This window comes from Rhea americana, unplaced genomic scaffold, assembly GCF_003343005.1.
Source record: "Rhea americana isolate MKP2758 unplaced genomic scaffold, rheAme1 scaffold_5, whole genome shotgun sequence".
Classification (NCBI taxonomy): domain Eukaryota; kingdom Metazoa; phylum Chordata; class Aves; order Rheiformes; family Rheidae; genus Rhea; species Rhea americana.
The window spans coordinates 6,711,829-6,730,355 of record NW_028186645.1 but is presented as its reverse complement, the minus strand read 5'-3'; the positions used below and the strand labels follow the sequence as shown (position 1 = coordinate 6,730,355).

The 18,527-nt window shown below is 38.1% G+C and overlaps 1 protein-coding gene across 1 annotated transcript in view; it reads left to right on the top strand.

Moving 5' to 3' along the window:
- Window positions 1-8,462, top strand: part of SLC24A4 (solute carrier family 24 member 4) — a 94,343-nt gene extending 85,881 nt beyond the window's left edge. Inside the window, exons 13-17 of the mRNA XM_085317532.1 lie at window positions 1,208-1,374; window positions 3,460-3,574; window positions 5,708-5,820; window positions 6,429-6,494; window positions 8,260-8,462. Of these exons, the coding sequence (XP_085173658.1) occupies window positions 1,208-1,374; window positions 3,460-3,574; window positions 5,708-5,820; window positions 6,429-6,494; window positions 8,260-8,412 (614 nt within the window). The 3' untranslated portion in view covers window positions 8,413-8,462. The remainder of the gene's footprint in view (window positions 1-1,207; window positions 1,375-3,459; window positions 3,575-5,707; window positions 5,821-6,428; window positions 6,495-8,259) is intronic.
- Window positions 8,463-18,527: the final 10,065 nt, after the last annotated feature.

Genomic DNA, 18,527 nt, shown 5'->3' with positions numbered 1-18,527 from the left:
TAAACAAATCCTAAATCCCATTGTTTTTGCTGAAGGAAAATTCTTGGTGAAATTGTTGGAATTTTCCCAGATTATTAAGGGCTCTTCTTAAYTTAGTTATATAAATTTACTAAAGATGTATCCGATAGTTTTCAATGTGATCACCCATTTTGCTCAAAATGGCATATTTTGGTAGATCTCATGCCATGCATATAATTACCAATTTATTTATACTGATTGAAATAACAGGAAATCCTTATTATAGTAAAATATGTGAAGAAAACCCAAACAAAACCCATCACGCAGCTGGCTGTAAAACTCAGATTTAGCCTGAAAAAACAATATGTTACTCTACTTGCAGGACACCTCATGAAACATGTAAAAATTCTGTTATTTCTGGAATTTATATCTCTGAATATATCACAGTGATAAAATAAATCTCTTCTATGTATTGAGATTTACATGCACATTTACAATACTTACAGCATTTTCTCAAAGTAGAAAAGTTCACGCTTGCCTTCATCAGTAATAACAGGTCTCTGGTATTGCTCACTGGTTGATTTCAGAGACTTGTACAGGGGCAGTCGTTATCTTCACTCTTCTTCTACAGAAGCTAAGTGACTTACCCATGGTGGTGCTATACACATTTGCAGAAACAGCTGTCAAGTCTTGATCTGCTGAATCCTAGTTTGAGGTGCTCTCCAAGTGACTACAGTCAAGTATATGAGACAAGGTTGTCACACTCACAGTTTGGGTTTGGCAATTCTGTTTTTTCTGTGAAAAGTACATTCTGTTGTTGCACAGAAGGTGCAGGTTATTTTCACTACCAGCCTCTCAATTTTCCTTTTAAAAAATTTAGCAAATAATTTTTTAGATTTTTATTTTGGATTAATAATAATGATACACATATTTGAAAGAGCAGCAAATCTGACTAGTACTGTCGTTTCAAAAGCAGCCATACCTTCTGATTCTGTTTCCTTCTTGGATTTACGTACACTTTGGAAGGCTTGAACTGTAATGTCCTGGTATATGCATACAAGGTCAGAACTTAGCTGACAGTATAAACACAAAGCAAGCAAGGATGAAAGGTACACTGGGAAATGAGCTGACATGCACAGTTTTAATCAACTATCTGGGATCATATCATCTGCTCTGTTCAAAGGGGTATAACTGGGCCAAGGACCATAGCAGAAAAATTAAACTGATTTTTCCTTTCTTTGTCCCGTAGATGGAAAAATGAACAAAATCAAATGGATTTTGACATGGCCATTGATATTCCTGCTCTTTTGCACCATTCCAAACTGCAGCAAACCRCGCTGGGAGAATTTTTTTATGCTGACGTTCATCTTATCCACTCTCTGGATTGCCTTGTTTTCCTACTTTATGGTGTGGATGGTAGGTGCATATAGCAAGATTTTCCAATATTGAGTGAAATGTGTATTGCAGAATAGCTAATATATCTGTTATGTTTTTGATAAAGAAGCGTATGTAATCATAGTGCAGTCTCTTCAGGGAATATTCTAATTATTATAATTCTAGCCTTATGCTACTCTTTTCTCACAAATATTTGGACCTTTTCCKTGTGTATGGGGCACTTACAGATATAGGAAGGTGCCAGCTAGATTTTCAAAAGAATGTAGGCATCCAGATCCTACTAGCGATTGGAGGTCTAAATGAAGGCATTTCACTCTCGCAGCATCTGTCTTGAGGCACCTTTAGAAATATGGCTATACAGATGGGTAGCAAGATTTGAAAACTCACAAGTACTGTAAAATACTTTGAGTGGACTAATGCAATAAATCTTTTTTAGGGAAGAGTACTATGATTGCCTGTAAAATGTTTCCATTTGCCCTAGACATAYGAAAAGCAGACTGTACGTGTTGTAGATCTGCAAGTTGCGATCAATTTAGCAGCACGCTTACTTGAAGATTAGACTAGATTCTTGTTTTTTATTTCTTAGTATCATTTAATTTCTCTTTTTAAGYGTACATTTTCAGTCAGAGAAGGGGCACAAATAGGAAAGCACCTCAGCCTGGTTTTAGAAATGAAAAAAATAAAGGTACTTTTGAAGTATACTTAGAAGTTACTTTTTTTTCTACACTGAAAGATGCAAAGCCAAGATGTTGTATATAACTGTAACTGGAAGATTGGTTGCTTGTGCAATATGCTCATTTTTTCTTTCAAAAGAAAATGCAGTGAAGAAACTGTTGCCTTCTTTCATATTGGAATGTATATAGTCATAGAAATGCAGTATGCTGAAATTTGGTGTGATATTTTAGAAGAATTTTTGCTCATAAGCTTCATACCTGCAAAATATTTGGGRGTAGAGAACAGCTCAATCTTCCCCAGATGTGTTAGGCACTTTATTTCTTTATAATCATGTTTTCTCTTGTGGAAGATTCTGTGTTATCCGTATATTTAATTCATAAAGTTTTGCATTGTAAAGTAACCCCTCTCTCTCCTGATGTGGACTGTTTTAAAGACACTTAAAGAGAAACTCATATGCTAGACATTCATTCTTCCAGGTATAATTGTGCCAAAGCCGCATACTCACTTCATACTATCTGTCCTGCGTAGGACCACGCATGTAAGGCCTTGGTGTCATTTGCAGGTGCCTCCCTTCACAAATAAGAGACATGCTCACCGAGGCTGCAACACCTCTTATTTCAAGAGGCAGACAGTACCCCATTACCATTTACAGCAGAGATTCTTGCCCACTCTTGTTTCTGAGCTGCAGCTTGCTTTTGAGAATATGAAGGCTGACGAGTGGATTCCCTTCACCCTTAGCAGTCTTGACAGGGAAGCAGCTGCCTGTCCCTGCTTCAATCCTTTCACTCCCACAAGACTATTTCCTTTGTGTTCCTGGCTATCTGTTCAGCCTCTTTTCTTGAGTGTTTTTCAGTCTGCTTTGGATATTCACCTAAATACAGTAGCCTGTCTTTTCAAAAAGTTGTACTACGAGCTTCAGCTATTCCCTAAGCTCTTGGAAAGCTGCATCTGAATCCCCAAGGGACAGTGTAACAAAAACTGCTCATCTGGGGATTATATGAGAAATCATGCAGGAAACTTATTCCTTCTTCATGTATTGGGAAAAACTAAGTTCTTTGTATCTCTACCCCTGTATCCCAGTATAAATTAGTTCCAGTCCTTCTGTCCTGGGAATTGCACTAGGAAGAATCTTGTCATTCTTGGGAACAAAAAACGAAAACAAGAAACTCCAACAAGTCGGACCTCCTTAAAAGATCGGTATGTCCTGTTAGAACTACAGAAAAGGGAGCTTTTTGTTTGCTCATAGAAGGCTTAGGAATATACCCCAAAGTGCTTTTCATTAGGTTGGTTTTAGACTGGTTATTGCAGAAATGGGTAGGTATCTTGAGTCAGGGTCCRCACCATAGATCAAAGTTAAGAGTGTGCCATAATTGTGTTGGAGTGGAGGTCTTTCCAAGTATTATAGGCTAATCTGTTTTCCTTGCTGTTCAGGTGACTGTGATTGGATACACCCTTGGGATACCAGATGTGATCATGGGCATTACTTTCTTAGCTGCAGGAACAAGCGTCCCAGACTGCATGGCCAGCTTAATAGTAGCAAGACAAGGTACTCTGTCTAAAGGAACATAATTACAATCTTACATACCTTTTCTGTGATTTACTTTGTCCATACACACCAATTCTCARTGCAATTTTATTGTTAGTTTTTATTTCACTGTACTGTGAACCAAAAGGTCATCTCTGTCCTGTTATCTTTTGCTTTATGGGACTGGGCACAGCCTCGCATTCATTCAACACTCAGATATTACATGCATGGTATGTATCAGTCAGGGYAAAAAGATGTAAGTAGCAGGCAAAAATGGAATATTAGCTATTAAAAAACCATGCTGAAGAACATATGCTTATCAGCACATGTCCGTGTAAAACTTGTATTGATTTTCAAAATACCTCTTGAACCCGGGGAAACGAAGTGGTTTAAGAGGATCTGGCAAAAGTGAACATGCTGCAAGTATACTTCTTGTCCAAACGCAGACCTCTTTCCCTTTGGCATATATGAATAGAGGCACTGGAAGGGGTTTTAGATAAATGTCTGCAATGTCCTCATCAACTTTCTAACTGAAACTGTCAAACAGTTCTCATGTATCTTTAACTTTTGATTAATTTTTTTTACATTTCCTTTTTTGCTTGAGAAATATCTCTAGCCACATCCTTTTCTCTTGTAGTTGAAAAACATTAAACCCGACAGTGTGCTGTCCTGTACAACAGGTTCCGATTGTAGTTTTGTACAGTATTAATTCCCCTAGACGTTTTTTCAGATAATGAGCTCTCCATTACATGTCAGTGGGCAAACAGCAAGGGTTCTGAAATCGTAAATTAACTACCTGAAAGTCCCATCTTTGCAGTAAGAGATAAGAATAACAGTATTAAATAATATGTATCATTTCTGAGAGTCACACTTTAGACATAATCTCTTCATCAGAAGGAGAATGCTTGATTAAAAAGGATTATATGTTTAAAATAATTAATTTTCCAGATTATGTTATTTCTTGTGTGCAGGAAAATCTCACAAAAAGCAGAACAAAAGTATTCAGGATTCTTATGGAACTACCTTCCTATTAAATTAATTTTCCATATGTAGTTATTAAAGTGAACAGATTTTTGGAAGGATTGGAGGCAAACTTGTTACATTTTAAAATGAACAGATTGCTTCTTTAGATCAGTTCTTTAGTATTAGGCAAACTACTGGAGGTATTGTTTCTTCTAAAGGTGAAGGCAAGCTTGGCAAAAAGCAGCCCCTCTCTCTCAAGGATAGTGCACAGCTTTTGTACACTTCGTTACAAGAGAGACAGTTACAAGACAGATTAGAGAGAAATATCTAAAGAGTAGAAAGTGATACTGCCATAATATGGATCTGAAGCATAAGCTTTCTCTCAGTATCTCCCTGCATGCAGAGACTGTACTTATGACCAGCAGTGTCTGTCTCTGCTCTGTGAACTCTCAAAAGTATTTGCAGGGCGTGTCGCATTTACATCTAAATTCCCTTTCCTTCCCAGTATGTGTTTTGTGGAAGTGATTCAATAGCTAGGCCTGTACCTAAGGGAAATTAGCAAAGGCAGAGAAGAATGCTGTTGCCTCCACTGCTTCCTCTGACATTAGTGCAGAATGAGATGCTAGCCAAGGATGAACATGAGGAACAGATATTCAGTAATGCCAAGTGACTTCAGCACCATTCACTCTTTTTTTTATTTCCTGTAGCACTTTATTTTTCCTAGAATGAATCATTGCTTATTAGGCCCTGACCCCCAAGAASTGCTTACTATCTTTGTGTCCTATCTGGTTTAGTTCTTTTTCAGGATCGCTTTTTGTCATTGACATGAGCTAAATGACAGGTATTCCACAGACTAAAACCAACAGACAATCTCCAGGTTCTCTGCRGCTGCAGACTGTCTAGAGCAACTGTATCAACTTCCTTTTGAATGTGAATTGAACTCAGATGCTGAATGACTACCATTCACCCAGTAAAGGCTCTCCAAGCCACAAGAAAGATGTAGCTAGAGTTAGCAGATTTTGCACACTGTTTTCAAAAGTCATGAAAAGATTATGGAAATTATCTCCCTACCTCAGATGCTCTGGCCAATCCAAGAGGGACTAGGTCAGGGCAGATCATTCCCCTTTAATTTCCTTTAAAACATGGAGTATACATTTGTTTATAGCTGAGAGGTTTTTTTTCTCTCTACAGGCCTTGGTGACATGGCAGTATCCAACACAATAGGGAGCAATGTCTTTGACATTCTGGTGGGCCTTGGAGTTCCATGGGGTTTGCAGACCATGGTGGTTAATTATGGATCATCTGTATGTATACCGGGCATATTTTTACTGTGTCTGTTTGTTTGTTTAAAAAAACATATCCTAAAAGCATACAAATAAAAAAAATCTCCTGAGCATGTTATTGGTTGCTAAATAAGATGTTATTTCTCAGTCAGGGAACCAGGAGTYTCTCCACAGCAGACAATTAATTCCCATTGTTGTCAATTGGAATACATTATATTGTATTGCAAGAAAATAAAGCCATGGATGTCTGGTTTTGGCTGTTTCCTCAGTGGTCTACAGTGGTACAGCTTCAAGTGCATCTGTCTGTCTCCCTGTGCCTTAGTATTTTTGGCTGTAAGATGAGAATAGTATTTATTTCTACTGAGGATCTTTAAACTAAAATCCACTMTAAATGCCCATGTTTTTAATAGAGGTGAGATAACTTGCTCATTTGTTTTGATTCTTTAACTATCTGATTCTTCATTATGATAAATCTGTTATGGATTTGCATAGTTTAAAATGGAGAAGTTAATTACTAGTCAAAACAGAATGTAGACTACCATAAATCAATAAATTGGYTTCTGATCTCCAAAGCGCAGTTATTATATATTAAACATTTTAAAGATCTTTTCTCTATCTAATTCCCACAGGTTAAGATAAACAGTAAAGGACTGGTCTATTCAGTTGCACTTTTGCTAGGATCAGTGGCGCTTACTGTAAGTATTTGTGTGTTTCCAAATGTAACTCTTTGGAGTATTCAAATTGTAGAATAATTAGCTATTTACTTGAGATATTATAGAAGGACAAATTGGAAGTACTTATCATCCCCAAAGCATTGATTCTTGGAAAATACAATCCTTCTAGCAATACCATGAGTAGAAAAGTTGTCGCTGTCCTCACTGAGGACTGAAATCTGGCACTTGGTGCAGCAGAGGTGCTGGCTACATATAGCTCCCATTGATTTCAATGGCAGTGTTGAAACTGTGGAATCCAATAGTACTTCTGTGTTCCTGTGTTCAGCTGCATACCCCAGGCCTGTCTCTACTTTATRTTGGGACAACACCCAGGTACACTTCATCCCTCTTTGCCTCTGCATCTGGTTTTTAAGGCCAGCCTGGAATAACAATGTGCTCTAGCAAAACCTCTTAATGACGATTAGTCTGTGAGGACTGTGAACCTCAACACTTTGAATAAACATGCTAAGTGTTGCTTAGCATAAGGCCCTGTCCTTGTAACACATGACTTGTTAAGATGAAACAATAATTCTGTTTCAAAAGTCAATTTTGCTGGTACTTAGGATCTGATCCTGCTGACTCCCAGGGAACCCACTGTGGGAAGAATCAAATCCCAAAGGTATAAATACCCACTTATACTAACATCTTTTTGCCAACTGCCTGTGGAGACTCTGTGAGGAGATGATCATCACGTGAGAATTCACACTGTTGCATGGCTAGGTCTTACAAAGCTCCACATCACCTGTGCACGATTTTAAGTGGTAGAATGAGCAAGGCTGTTCACTATGCCACTAACTTCTTAATGCATCTGATATATAAGCTGTGGGAGCCTGTTCTTTTCCTGTCCTATCCCCAATTCTGCAATACTGTACAGTGCTTGTGAAACAGCAAAGATATTCTTTGGACGTTTGTATCTGATGTCATTGCATGCATATTAGTAACCAGCACTTTGGAAAACATAGGRGGATTATGCAGATAGTATTAGGCTGGCTATTCAGGGTTTTCTAAAAAGACCTTTTTCATAGCATAAACTATGTCAGTTGAGTTCAAGGCATCTAATTCTCTCATTTKTACTGTTGAATGCTCTGATTTCTCCCCCACCCCTCTCTAGCAAACCTCAACAGAGACTTTTGAGCAAGACTGAAATAAGGATTCAGAGTTACTCCACACCACTGGAAATAGGAGCCTTGCGTGAATTTCATTGCTTTGCTACCTGTAGTTTGTAATTCCCTTTAGTTCTGCTTTCTTTAATGATTTGCTCTGCTCTAGCTCTTCTGAAGCTGTTGAAAGAATGAACATTGGGTGCTGGTATACTACTGGGACATAAAAGATCTGAGGGGGCACTGAGGGAGAGGGCTTCAATGCATTAATTTAGTTGATACTGAAACAATGAATAAATGCTACTATGCCCCACATATTGAAAATGTAGCACATACTGAAACTGGGCACCTAGGARCCTGTTTCTCCATTAAATAAAGAACTTTGAAGGGGCCTTGAAGTGGGTTCATTAATATGATCTCAGCACAGCTGAGAGTCATGCTCATGTTTGAGTTATTGGGTGGGCTTTTACATCCCTTTTCTTTATCAGAAAAAAATATGCTGCCTTTTCATCTGTAAAATTGCCAAGAATATATGTATATCTTGGTTAGGGATCTCTAATTTAGAAGACTTTAATTTTTAGCTTGTAATGGTGGTTTTCAAAAGTCTCCTTCAGAGCTTAATTAACTAACACTTTGTTTACTTGCAGGTGATTGGAATCCATGCAAATAAGTGGAAGCTTGACAGGAAATTAGGCATCTAYGTATTGTTTCTTTATGCTATTTTCTTGTGTTTCTCTATATTGATAGAGTTTAATGTCTTCACTTTTGTCAACTTCCCAATGTGCCGAGAAGAACTTTAAACCACAGTAAGGAAAGAGACTGAGATTCTTTTGATTACATGTGCTGTAAATGACAGGAGACTTTTGATATTTCTATCATGTCTCCATCAATACTTCGAGTGTCGTTTCTGCTTCATCAGCTAACAAGCACTTTTAYCTGTGTGGAAGGAAAACAAATCTTTCTTTTAACATGCTCACTTGAGGCAACCAAAGCATTTTCCTCCTCTTTGGATATTGCTGCTCAGTCATACAGCTGTGTGGATCTCATGCAGAACTCTCAAATGTCCCATTTCTGGGGCTTACTGTTGTGGTTTTCATTCTCTGGCAGACAATCAAATACCACCACCAAGGTTAATAAAAAGACTGCAGAAAAAGCTTTATAGATCTTTTGTTTTTGACAGTTATTGTCCATGGAAGAAAGAGAGGCAAGTTCAGAACTTTTCTTGGCTCAGTCAAAATATCTCAGCTACAGGACCAGAAAGTCCAAGGCACATATCATGGCATGGACTGTTGAGGACATCATTTCCCCCTTCAAGTACTCTGCTTATAGAGGAACTGCACAGATGGTTTTTGATGGGAATGTTGACTATCACTCTTTTCAACAAACATGAACAACACTGCAGAGAAAGAAGAGGAAATGGTTGATGTTGTATCACTTTTGATGATGCACACTAAAAGTAAGAGTATCTGAATATTGAAGAGGAGAATTTCATGCAGAGATTCATACTTGAAAATATGTTTTATCATTAACAAGAATGCTGTATACATAAATATAAACTAACATTTGTGGAATATTACACCGTAAGAAAAAATTTTCATTGGTCCTAGTAAGCCCACTTTGTAAATTTAGAAGAAACTAATCAAATAAAATCCAACTGGGTGTTCAGTAACTATCAGTTATTGTTATCATCTGAGAATACTATCCAGGCTCTCTGACAATAAAACTCATCCTGGATATGATTTGATTTGATTGGTAGGGGAAAGGAGCTTATTTCATCATTAATGTATTAATCAAGAAACTAGTGTATTCTTCTCCATTTTTTATTTATTCCTGGAAGCTTAATGAAGATGGTGTCTGACACTGAGCAGTGCAGATAAGAAACAGCTAGGACAAAAGCAAGTCTATCAAGAGAATCTGGTCCTTGATTTGATTGCATACAAGTTTTAAAGCATGATACGCTTCTTTTTTAACCCCTAGCAGAGCCAGGTTTTGATATCCTTTTCACCAGCAGAAATCTGACAAAAGAAATTACTTTAAATGGACAGCAAGATCTGGCCCAGAGTATTAAGGATAATGGGTAACATTCCATGCTGTAGTAGTAGTACGATTTAGATTCATATGATTGAGAAATAAGCATATTTTGAAACCTCTACTAAACTTTAAAAATATATTAAAGTTGTATATGAATGAAAGAGCACATAAAGTTTTTAAAGAAGCACGGTTGACTTTATACATAGATTTTTTAATTTTTTAATGTTTATAAAGTAAATCTATCAACTAAAAGTTGATGCATTTTTAAATATATTAATATTTTGCACTTTATATATAAAAATTCCCATTATTGCATCAATGAGAATATACTTTAAAACTTCAGTAGACAAGCACTAATCCAGAAAGTTCTTTATTTTACCATCTATGACAAATAATTCCTTTCAACCAGCTCATATGTAGAACAATGTTTACACCAGGCTATGTGTTTACAATGAAGGCTATTAAAAAAATTATTTTGGTACAAATTAAGGAGTGTATTTTGCTGTTGAATTTTAATAGGAATTGGGTCCTTCCAAAATAGTCCTAAGGAAAAAAGGCARCATATGTGATACTTGCTTCACACTTGTTACAGATGTCAGTATTAGTACCCAATTGAGGTCTGGGATTTTTCACCTTAATTAGCTAGTTAATCTAATCGGTCCTAATGATGACAACAAGTCTTTGATTATTAAAATGCTTTATTGACTAGGCAAGCATGACAGTAGACTTATTTGTCCTCAGACAAATTTGTATGCAGATGACCTCTTTTCTGGCATTCAAGACATTTTTGCTGCAGTGTAAAGCAGAAGAGGCTGAATTCATATTCATTTTTGTGAGTGTTCTGTTGCAGAAGGGCTGTGAAGATGCAGCACACTGCTATACACTGCTGGAACATTCCTCTCTAGTCTCACTCTCTTCCCTGCTACCTTTCATGAGAATGGTTTGCTGCTGATACTTTTTGATGACTTAGGTATGAAAAGAGTATAGATGGAAGCTGAGTTAAATGGATTCTTTCTAGGTTCTGCCTTTCTGTGGTCTTGGAGAACTAGCTGCCTCCAAGCAAACATTTGCTCTTCTATGCACAGTACAGGCTGTCCAGATGTCTTCATACTACAAAAGAGTAGTTCCAAAATCTAGTTTTGAATGCCTAGTGATCAGCTGAGTTGACAGTGGTGAGGGCATCAGTTTTTACAGTGCCAGACCCAGCAAATTGTACTGTACCTTCATATTTCTGAGCCAGCCAACTTTAAAAGAGTAGGGGCACCAATTTGTTCCATAACAGCTGTTCCCTGCCCCAAACATGCATGAAATTGCTTGCTAATTGCATGAATCCTTGAGACATCTTTTCAAATTGTTCTGCCTAAAATGATAAAATTTTTATGGTTGAAATATCACCTACACCAGAAAACCAGTGTGTTCTGTCGTCACCAGAGACAATCCTGTAAGGTAGTACTGACCTTAAATGTCATGATTGGTCTTGTCATCTCTTAGTCCTTGTTAAATGCAGACCCACTTCAGGAAAACTTATATTGAATTCTAATGCTGCACCTCCTTAGGCAGTGTCACATGCGCCTGCTGTTATGGTACAGATATCCTGCCATGCTTGTCATTATTTATAKTAATAGGATTCTTCCAGCAGTACCGTATGACCAGGGATATATTGTTTGCCAAAGAATTATTAGACACTATATCAGGGCCTTGSTGACGTAAAATAATGTGAAGTAGTTTATGCTAAAGAGTCCCTGTATAGACTTTATCCATATGCTAAAATAAAGAAAGATGGCAGTTACAGACCAAGCCATGCAGAAAAATTAGTGTGKGAAAGATCTGGCTGACAGATTGCTATATGTCAGGTACACCTGCTTCAGAATGTGTCAGTGATTCAGGAAGATATTGCTGAGTAACAGCAGACTAGTGCCTTTCACATGTACAAAAAATTGCTCATATGATCAGGAAACTACCACAAATTTTGCAGTTTTCCAAGCAAGAAAAACAGTGATTTATGCTTGGCTCCCTGAAATTAATACAATTTTATATTGCATCTGTTCAGATTGTGTCTGTAAAATTTTGTAGCCATTTTRTTCTGCTAACCATTGCAAAAATTAGCTGGCTGAGTTTGGAATGTATGTCACAATGTTGTGTAAGATAATGTTCAGCTCAAAAGTGAAAAGAAAGCTGGTAGATGTGAGAGGGAAAACTGTTACTGTGATCTGAAAATTGCCAGCATGCTATCACTGAAAAGTAATATAACTCAGAAGAAGACATCTCGTATCCAGCAAAGCTTAACTTTAGCACGATTGATTGCATGCTTAAAGCTAAGCGTGTATCCAAGTGCCTTGCTGGATTGTGTCCTAAGATGACAGCTGAGCATATTCTCTGGGTTTTGTATCACATTTGGATTCTTTCATATATTACTGGTTCTGTAGTCTAAACATTTTATTTCTTCCTYAAACAAAAAGGCTTGGCTGGAGTCTATGGACTTCTGCTCTGCTGTTATCACTTTAGATTTGCAGTGTTGTTTATAAGAGGAGAACTGGTTCCTTGTCTCAGAGACAACTTCAAAACTCTGCACCTCTTTAGGGGCACAAGCAGGATAAAAACTGAATTACAGCAGGCCAAGAAGAGCTTTGTAAGAGGTCCTTTCTGTTATGATTCTGTTGGAGTAATACAATCCCGTGTAGACCTGCAGGGTGAAATCCTGTCTATAGTAATCCAGTGGGAGTTTTTCCATTGAAATCAGTGGTGTCCAATTCCATTTACAGATCATAACACTTACACTGCATTATGAAGTTGCGTGATACAAGTCCTGCTCCAGGTACTCTGAATCCAACTTAYGCATAGAGATTATTGCCTGAGTAAGGATTCCAGGCTCAGGATCTATGTGTTTAAACCTAAATCTGGAAAGCTAGAGCTGTGCTAATCTTCATGACCATCTGATGATCTAAGGGCTGCTCTCTAGGTTGCAGTCCAGCCTAGAAGAACACCTTAAGTCTTCCCTACAGGTACAGCAGAGTCAACCATCTTTTTCCTGGCTCAGTCATTGGTGTGCCAATTTTGTTTTATTTTTATATACTTTCTGCAGTTATGACAAAAACAGAATTAGTTCCTGATTTTAGATTATGTTTGTAAACATTCTGTTAACATGTAAAGAATTTGGAAAAGATTTTTCCTAATCTAATTCTTACATAGCAATTATAGAGAAAATTCTATCTTTGAATCCCTTTGTGACTGTGCTTTAATTACACACTCTTGTTTCTGTTATGTTTTTGCTCTAGTTGCAGAAATCTCTCACGAGTTTTGCTGTCTTCCGTTCTTGGTTTTCTTGCAATTGTAATGCCATTTATTTGTGTACTTCAGTGAGATATTTTTGATAGAGTGATTTAGGTTGTATAAATACTGCCTGATTATTCATGCCAAGGAAAGATCAGACTTTCTAACGTAACATGAAACAGACACTAAGATAACATTGATATCCAGGTGAAACCAAAGATTCTTGCTAATTAAAATGCAGCACTTTTGGGCATAATGTTCTATTGTTACAAGCTTCAGATCCTTCAGTTAGGAGATTTTCAAAAGGAAATCTCTGCATTTTTGCACTTAGTACACATTTTCCTTTTTATTTTGGGGGATCTGAACTCTAGATTTTTCAAAGTTTGTTGGGTGGTGAGATGTGTAAGAGAGAGAGAGATGTGTATGATAGTTACAGATTAATGACAGCATTTAGTTCCAGCAATTCTGTACTAACCCCACTTGCAACTTTATTATTCATATGAACTCTTTTGAAAACAATATGCACGTGATCAGTGTTTTGCAGAAGAAAAGAAGTTGTCATTCAAATGGCAGGTGCATTCCAGTTTCTTTCCTAGCATGCACATGTTTAAAAATCTCCTTGTGAATAACCTGAGCGTATATTTTCCTATTTCCACACAGTAGCAGAACACAGAGCACCTTTGTGTGGGGTTCTAATATTTTTTTTCCCCAGAGAAAGCTGTGAGATCCTACTCATCCATGTCCTGAAATCTGAGATACATGTAGCTCGTTCTCCACAGACTGAGATGTGTAATGATTGTGGCAATTTGTGTATCACATATTCTACTTGCTACTGTACTTCTGATATACAGTGCACTGTCTGAAAGAAATGAATGATTTTAGGAAATTAATATCATTCTGGTATTTTCTTTAAGGCAACTACCAATATGAAATTAATCCCGTATTTTTTCCTATTTTTCTTACTCAAACAATATAATCGTTGCTTTCTTATCATTGAGGTGATCTGTAATAAGCTTGAAAGGCAAATGGGAAGGCTGATATATAGCAATAGGGAATTGTGACAAAATCTGAATATATTCTGAATATCAGAATATATCAAAACTGGACAGGCAAAGTTTCTGGAAAGACTAATACCCACCGAAATCCATCTTTCCAGAGGTTTTTTTGCAGCAAGATTATGGCATTTATTCAAATAATAGTTGCATATGCAAAGAACACTTGTAAATCTGCTAGCCCAGTAGTTTTTGTAGTAGTTCCAAATGGCTGAATCTCTGCAGCAAAGTTGTGACCAAATTCTTGCCTTCCTGTTCCTGGGAGTAGCACCAGTACTCATCAAAGTCATGGTCACTGGCACAAATTTACATCAGTGGAACTGAGAGCAGAATTTGGCTCCCATTATCTCCTCTGTTGCAAGTATTTGAAATCATTCAAGATCACTGAAGCAGCTTCTGAACCTTTTAAATTTTCCTGTTTCGCATTTGCAGACATTTCCAATGCACCCTTGAGAAGTGCAGTACCTCTTTAAATATTATTAAAACTTTCTAGAACTGCTTACTTTGAAAACAGAAAGGGATGAGTTTGTAAACTGTAAATAACACAAATCTATTTATCATGTTATTTATTTTTTCAATGACTGTGACCTTATGCACTGTGAATGCTCTGTGATATGGGGTCCTTTGTACAGATACATATGTCATGAAATCCAAATGGATTTAATGTGATAATTTGTTTTAAAATGTTGGCATGTTATTTGATTATTTTTATTGTGAAAATTTTAAAAAATAGTTAAAATGAACTAAACATTTATAAAAAATCCTAGCAGTCAGTATTGTAATGCACTATATATCAACATATGTACACTGTCAATAAAACATATAAGAACAACTACAGTGTTTGCTGTATTTCTCTCTGATGCTGAGAGCRTGTGAAATATTCTCATATGTGTTGTTGAAAATCTAAAATTTCAGGACCCTGCTAAGATCTGTACCTGCACTTTCTGGGTGGAATCAGGATCGTACTGAACTGAATGACAGAAGGCCCACATTTTCATCTGTTCAAAGGAATATCATCGGGATCAAGTCAGTATTTAGGGTGAGTAAGTGTCAGAGTTTGATTCACAGCAATTCCATAACATTGATTTGCTCTTTTGTGGCTAGAAATGTTTGGTTTCCCGAAAGCACGGTCTGCTATACTAAGGCACCAGTCCAGAAGGCATTATGGCAGTCTCAGGAACATCCTGCTCACAGTATTCTGGCTGCTTTGTCCCATGGTATAGCGACATCCAGCAGGTTCACACTCAGTACTGGATGCTGACTAAAGGGAATGCAAGCAAGGTCTAAGCCACCTGCAGGGCTACTTTCCTTTCCCAGTGGCCTAGGCTCCAGTTGCCTGGAGATACTGTGAAGAGAAAGAATATCCTCTCTTAACTCCAGAGTGCCCATTTTCAACATCCCTCTAATCCATTTCAGGGCCTAAGATGACTTCTTGTATAGGTACAAAACTCTAGTTCTGTTCTGAGTTAAAGAAAAGCTTTTAAACGCAATTCTTTGGAAAAGAGGAACTAAGAGATTGCTTAGTCTCACATGCTGGTTTATTCACAAGTTCATTAGGTAAGTGTCTTCTCCCCACTAATACTCCTAGTCAGCAAGGAGACAGTAGTTAAAACTAACTTTGGCCTTATTTTTCTTAATCTTGTGAAGCAGACAGAMGAATATACTGCATTCTTTGGCTTTTGTGCTTTTTGGCACACGCAAGACTGACTTTTTTAAACTGGGGAAAGAAAAGGATTCTTTGGTACACACATAATTAATTTTTAAAAATAATCTGAGTATAGAAAGTACCCAGACTTTTAATACCTCATAGGTYTGGCATGATGAACCATCAGGATCTATTATGTAATAAGCTCTGTAAAAGACCCCGAATCCATGGATTAGTGACACAATAGGCATGACAATTCCTACAGGCTTTTATCTTATACCATGTTGCAGATGCTGTTGCTTCCTACTGTGTGAAAGGCAGACTACTGTATAATCTGCATATGTTGAAAGCACTTTATTATAGACAAAGTGCTTATTGTACTTAAGGGCTTCCCCATAAGCCATTTTTAAACCTTTCCAACTCAGCTGCATAAAAATACAAAAAAGGGCTTCAAAATGTTGTGGTTTAAACTGAAAAGGGTGAATCAGTCCTAGGAAAGATGAGAATTCTCTCCATCCCCACAGACACACATGTGCGCACACACGCACGCGCGCATACACACAGGAATTGAAGCCATTTTTAGGTTAGAAATGACCTTGTAAAATATAGCCCATATGAATACCCCAAATTGTAGGAAAATTCAGTTCTTTCTCTAAAACCTGTTTGGCTTGGATCTGTCACAGAGAACTAGCACTTTGCAGTGTCTGGATATTACTTTGTCATTTAGCTTTTGTAAAATCTGTTTCCTTCCACAGCCTGATACTAGAACAGTATTACATTGCAATCCTGTCAGGTCTCTGGCTTAAAAAAACACCCAGCAAAGCTCTGATAAAATATCATTTGTTAAAATTTGTCTTTATTTTCACGTTTTAAGTATATTACAGAAACATTTAACCATTTTGCATAAATACTAAATATTTTGCAGAAAAAACAGACTTCTTCATGAATTTTTAGTCAGTATCTTTAACAAAAATAATTTCAAAGCTTTACGGTTTTGAAAAAGTGTACATTCTTTAAATTGCAACTGGAGTGAAAGATTTCATGAAAAACAACAGAAAAGGATTTCTCTCAAATCACATGAAAGTGAGATAGTGCCACAATACTGGATTTTTGTATTTTATTCTGTATTTTTGCTGTTTTATCCTGTATGTTTTTAACAGTTCTAGTCCTTATGTTTCTTCTTTAACAATTTTTTTTTTTGGATTGAGAACTGGCTGAAAGGCAAGGCTCAGAGGGTCGTCATCAGTGACGTGGAGTCTAGTTGGAGGCCTGTGGCTAGTGGCATCCCCCAGGGCTCAGTACTGGGTCTCATCCTGTTCAACTCATTCATCAAWGACCTGGGTGAGGGGGACAGGGTGCCTCCTCAGCAAGTTTGCTGATGRTMCCAAGCTGGGAGGAGTGGCTGACACACCTGAGGGCTGTGCTGCCATTCAGAGAGACCTGGACAGGCTGGAGAGCTGGGCGGAGAGGAACCTCATAAGGTTCAACAAGGGCAAGTGCAGGGTCCTGCACCTAGGGAAAAATAACCCCTTGTACCAGTACAAGCTGGGGGCTGACCTTCTGGAGAGCAGCTCTGCATAGAARGACCTGAGAGTGCTGGTGGATGACAAGCTGACCATGAGCCAGCAATGTAAGGCCAATGGTATCCTGGAGTGCATTAAGAAGAGTGTCGCCAGCAGGTTGAGTGAGGTGATCCTGCCCCTCTACTCAGCCCTGGGGAGGCCTCATCTCGAGYACTGTGTCCWGTTCTGGGCTCCYCAGTACAAGAGAGACATGGAGCTACTGGAGAGAGTCCAGCATAGGACTACAAAGATGATCAGAGGGCTGGAGCACCTGCCCTATGAGGAACGGCTGTGAGAGCTGGGCCTCTTCAGCCTGGGGAAGAGAAGACTGAGGGGGGATCTTATCAATGTGTGCAAGTGCCTGAAGGGAGGGTGTCAAGGGGATCATGGACAAACTCTTTTCAGTAGTCCCATGTGACAGGACAAGAGGCAATGGGCAGAAATTGAAGCACAGGAAGTTCCGCCTGACCRTGAGGGGGAATTTCTTCACTGTGAGAGTGACAGAGCACTGGAACAGGTTGCCCAGAGAGGTTGTGGAGTCTCCTTCTCTGGAGATCTTCAAGGCCCGCCTGGATGCAACCCTGTCTAACATGCTGCTGAGGAGGGAGGTTGGACTAGATGATCCCCAGAGGTCCCTTCCAACCTTACTGATTCTATGATTCTAAATGCCTCACTCTTGGTGAAAATTGATATTCTGTATGCACAAAATCTTAGCTCCTTCTAAGTCTGTCTAGGATCACTGCATATCTCTGTAAACAGAGATCCTTCCCATGTGGACAGGGCAATACAGCACATCTTCATGGTTTTCTGCCTCTCAGCGAACTTACTTCCTAGCAAAGGAAGGGTAAACCTGAGTGGGACTGCTTCCCATTAGATTGCAGTGGAAGGAAATGAAAACCTGAGTGCAGTTAAATTTGTGTGATACATTCAGGAGTTTGTTGTCATTCTAACATGCAGGGTACATTTCAAAAGCGCCAAGTTGGTGATCAAATTCAGAGCACATTTTTCCCTGGACCTCTGTGCACAGAGCCAACTCTAGTCCAGAGTCAACAGAAGAATTCAGAGCTGAGATCTGGCAAGCCTGCAGTGAGAGATGTGTGAATCTCAGCCAGCTAGTTTGTCCAAGAGGGCTGAAGTGACTTCATCATTGTCTGAAAGTGCTTACATGAGTTGGAGTAAAGAGCTCCCTAATTTAGTAGAAAAGAGCATAATGAGATCCAGTAGATGAAAACTTAAACTGGACAAGGCAAGGCAAAAAAAAAAAAAAAATCAGATGTGAATTTTAATAATATTGATAATTAATCCTACCTAGAGAGATGATGAACTTTCCATTTTGCAGCCTTTGAGTCAGACTT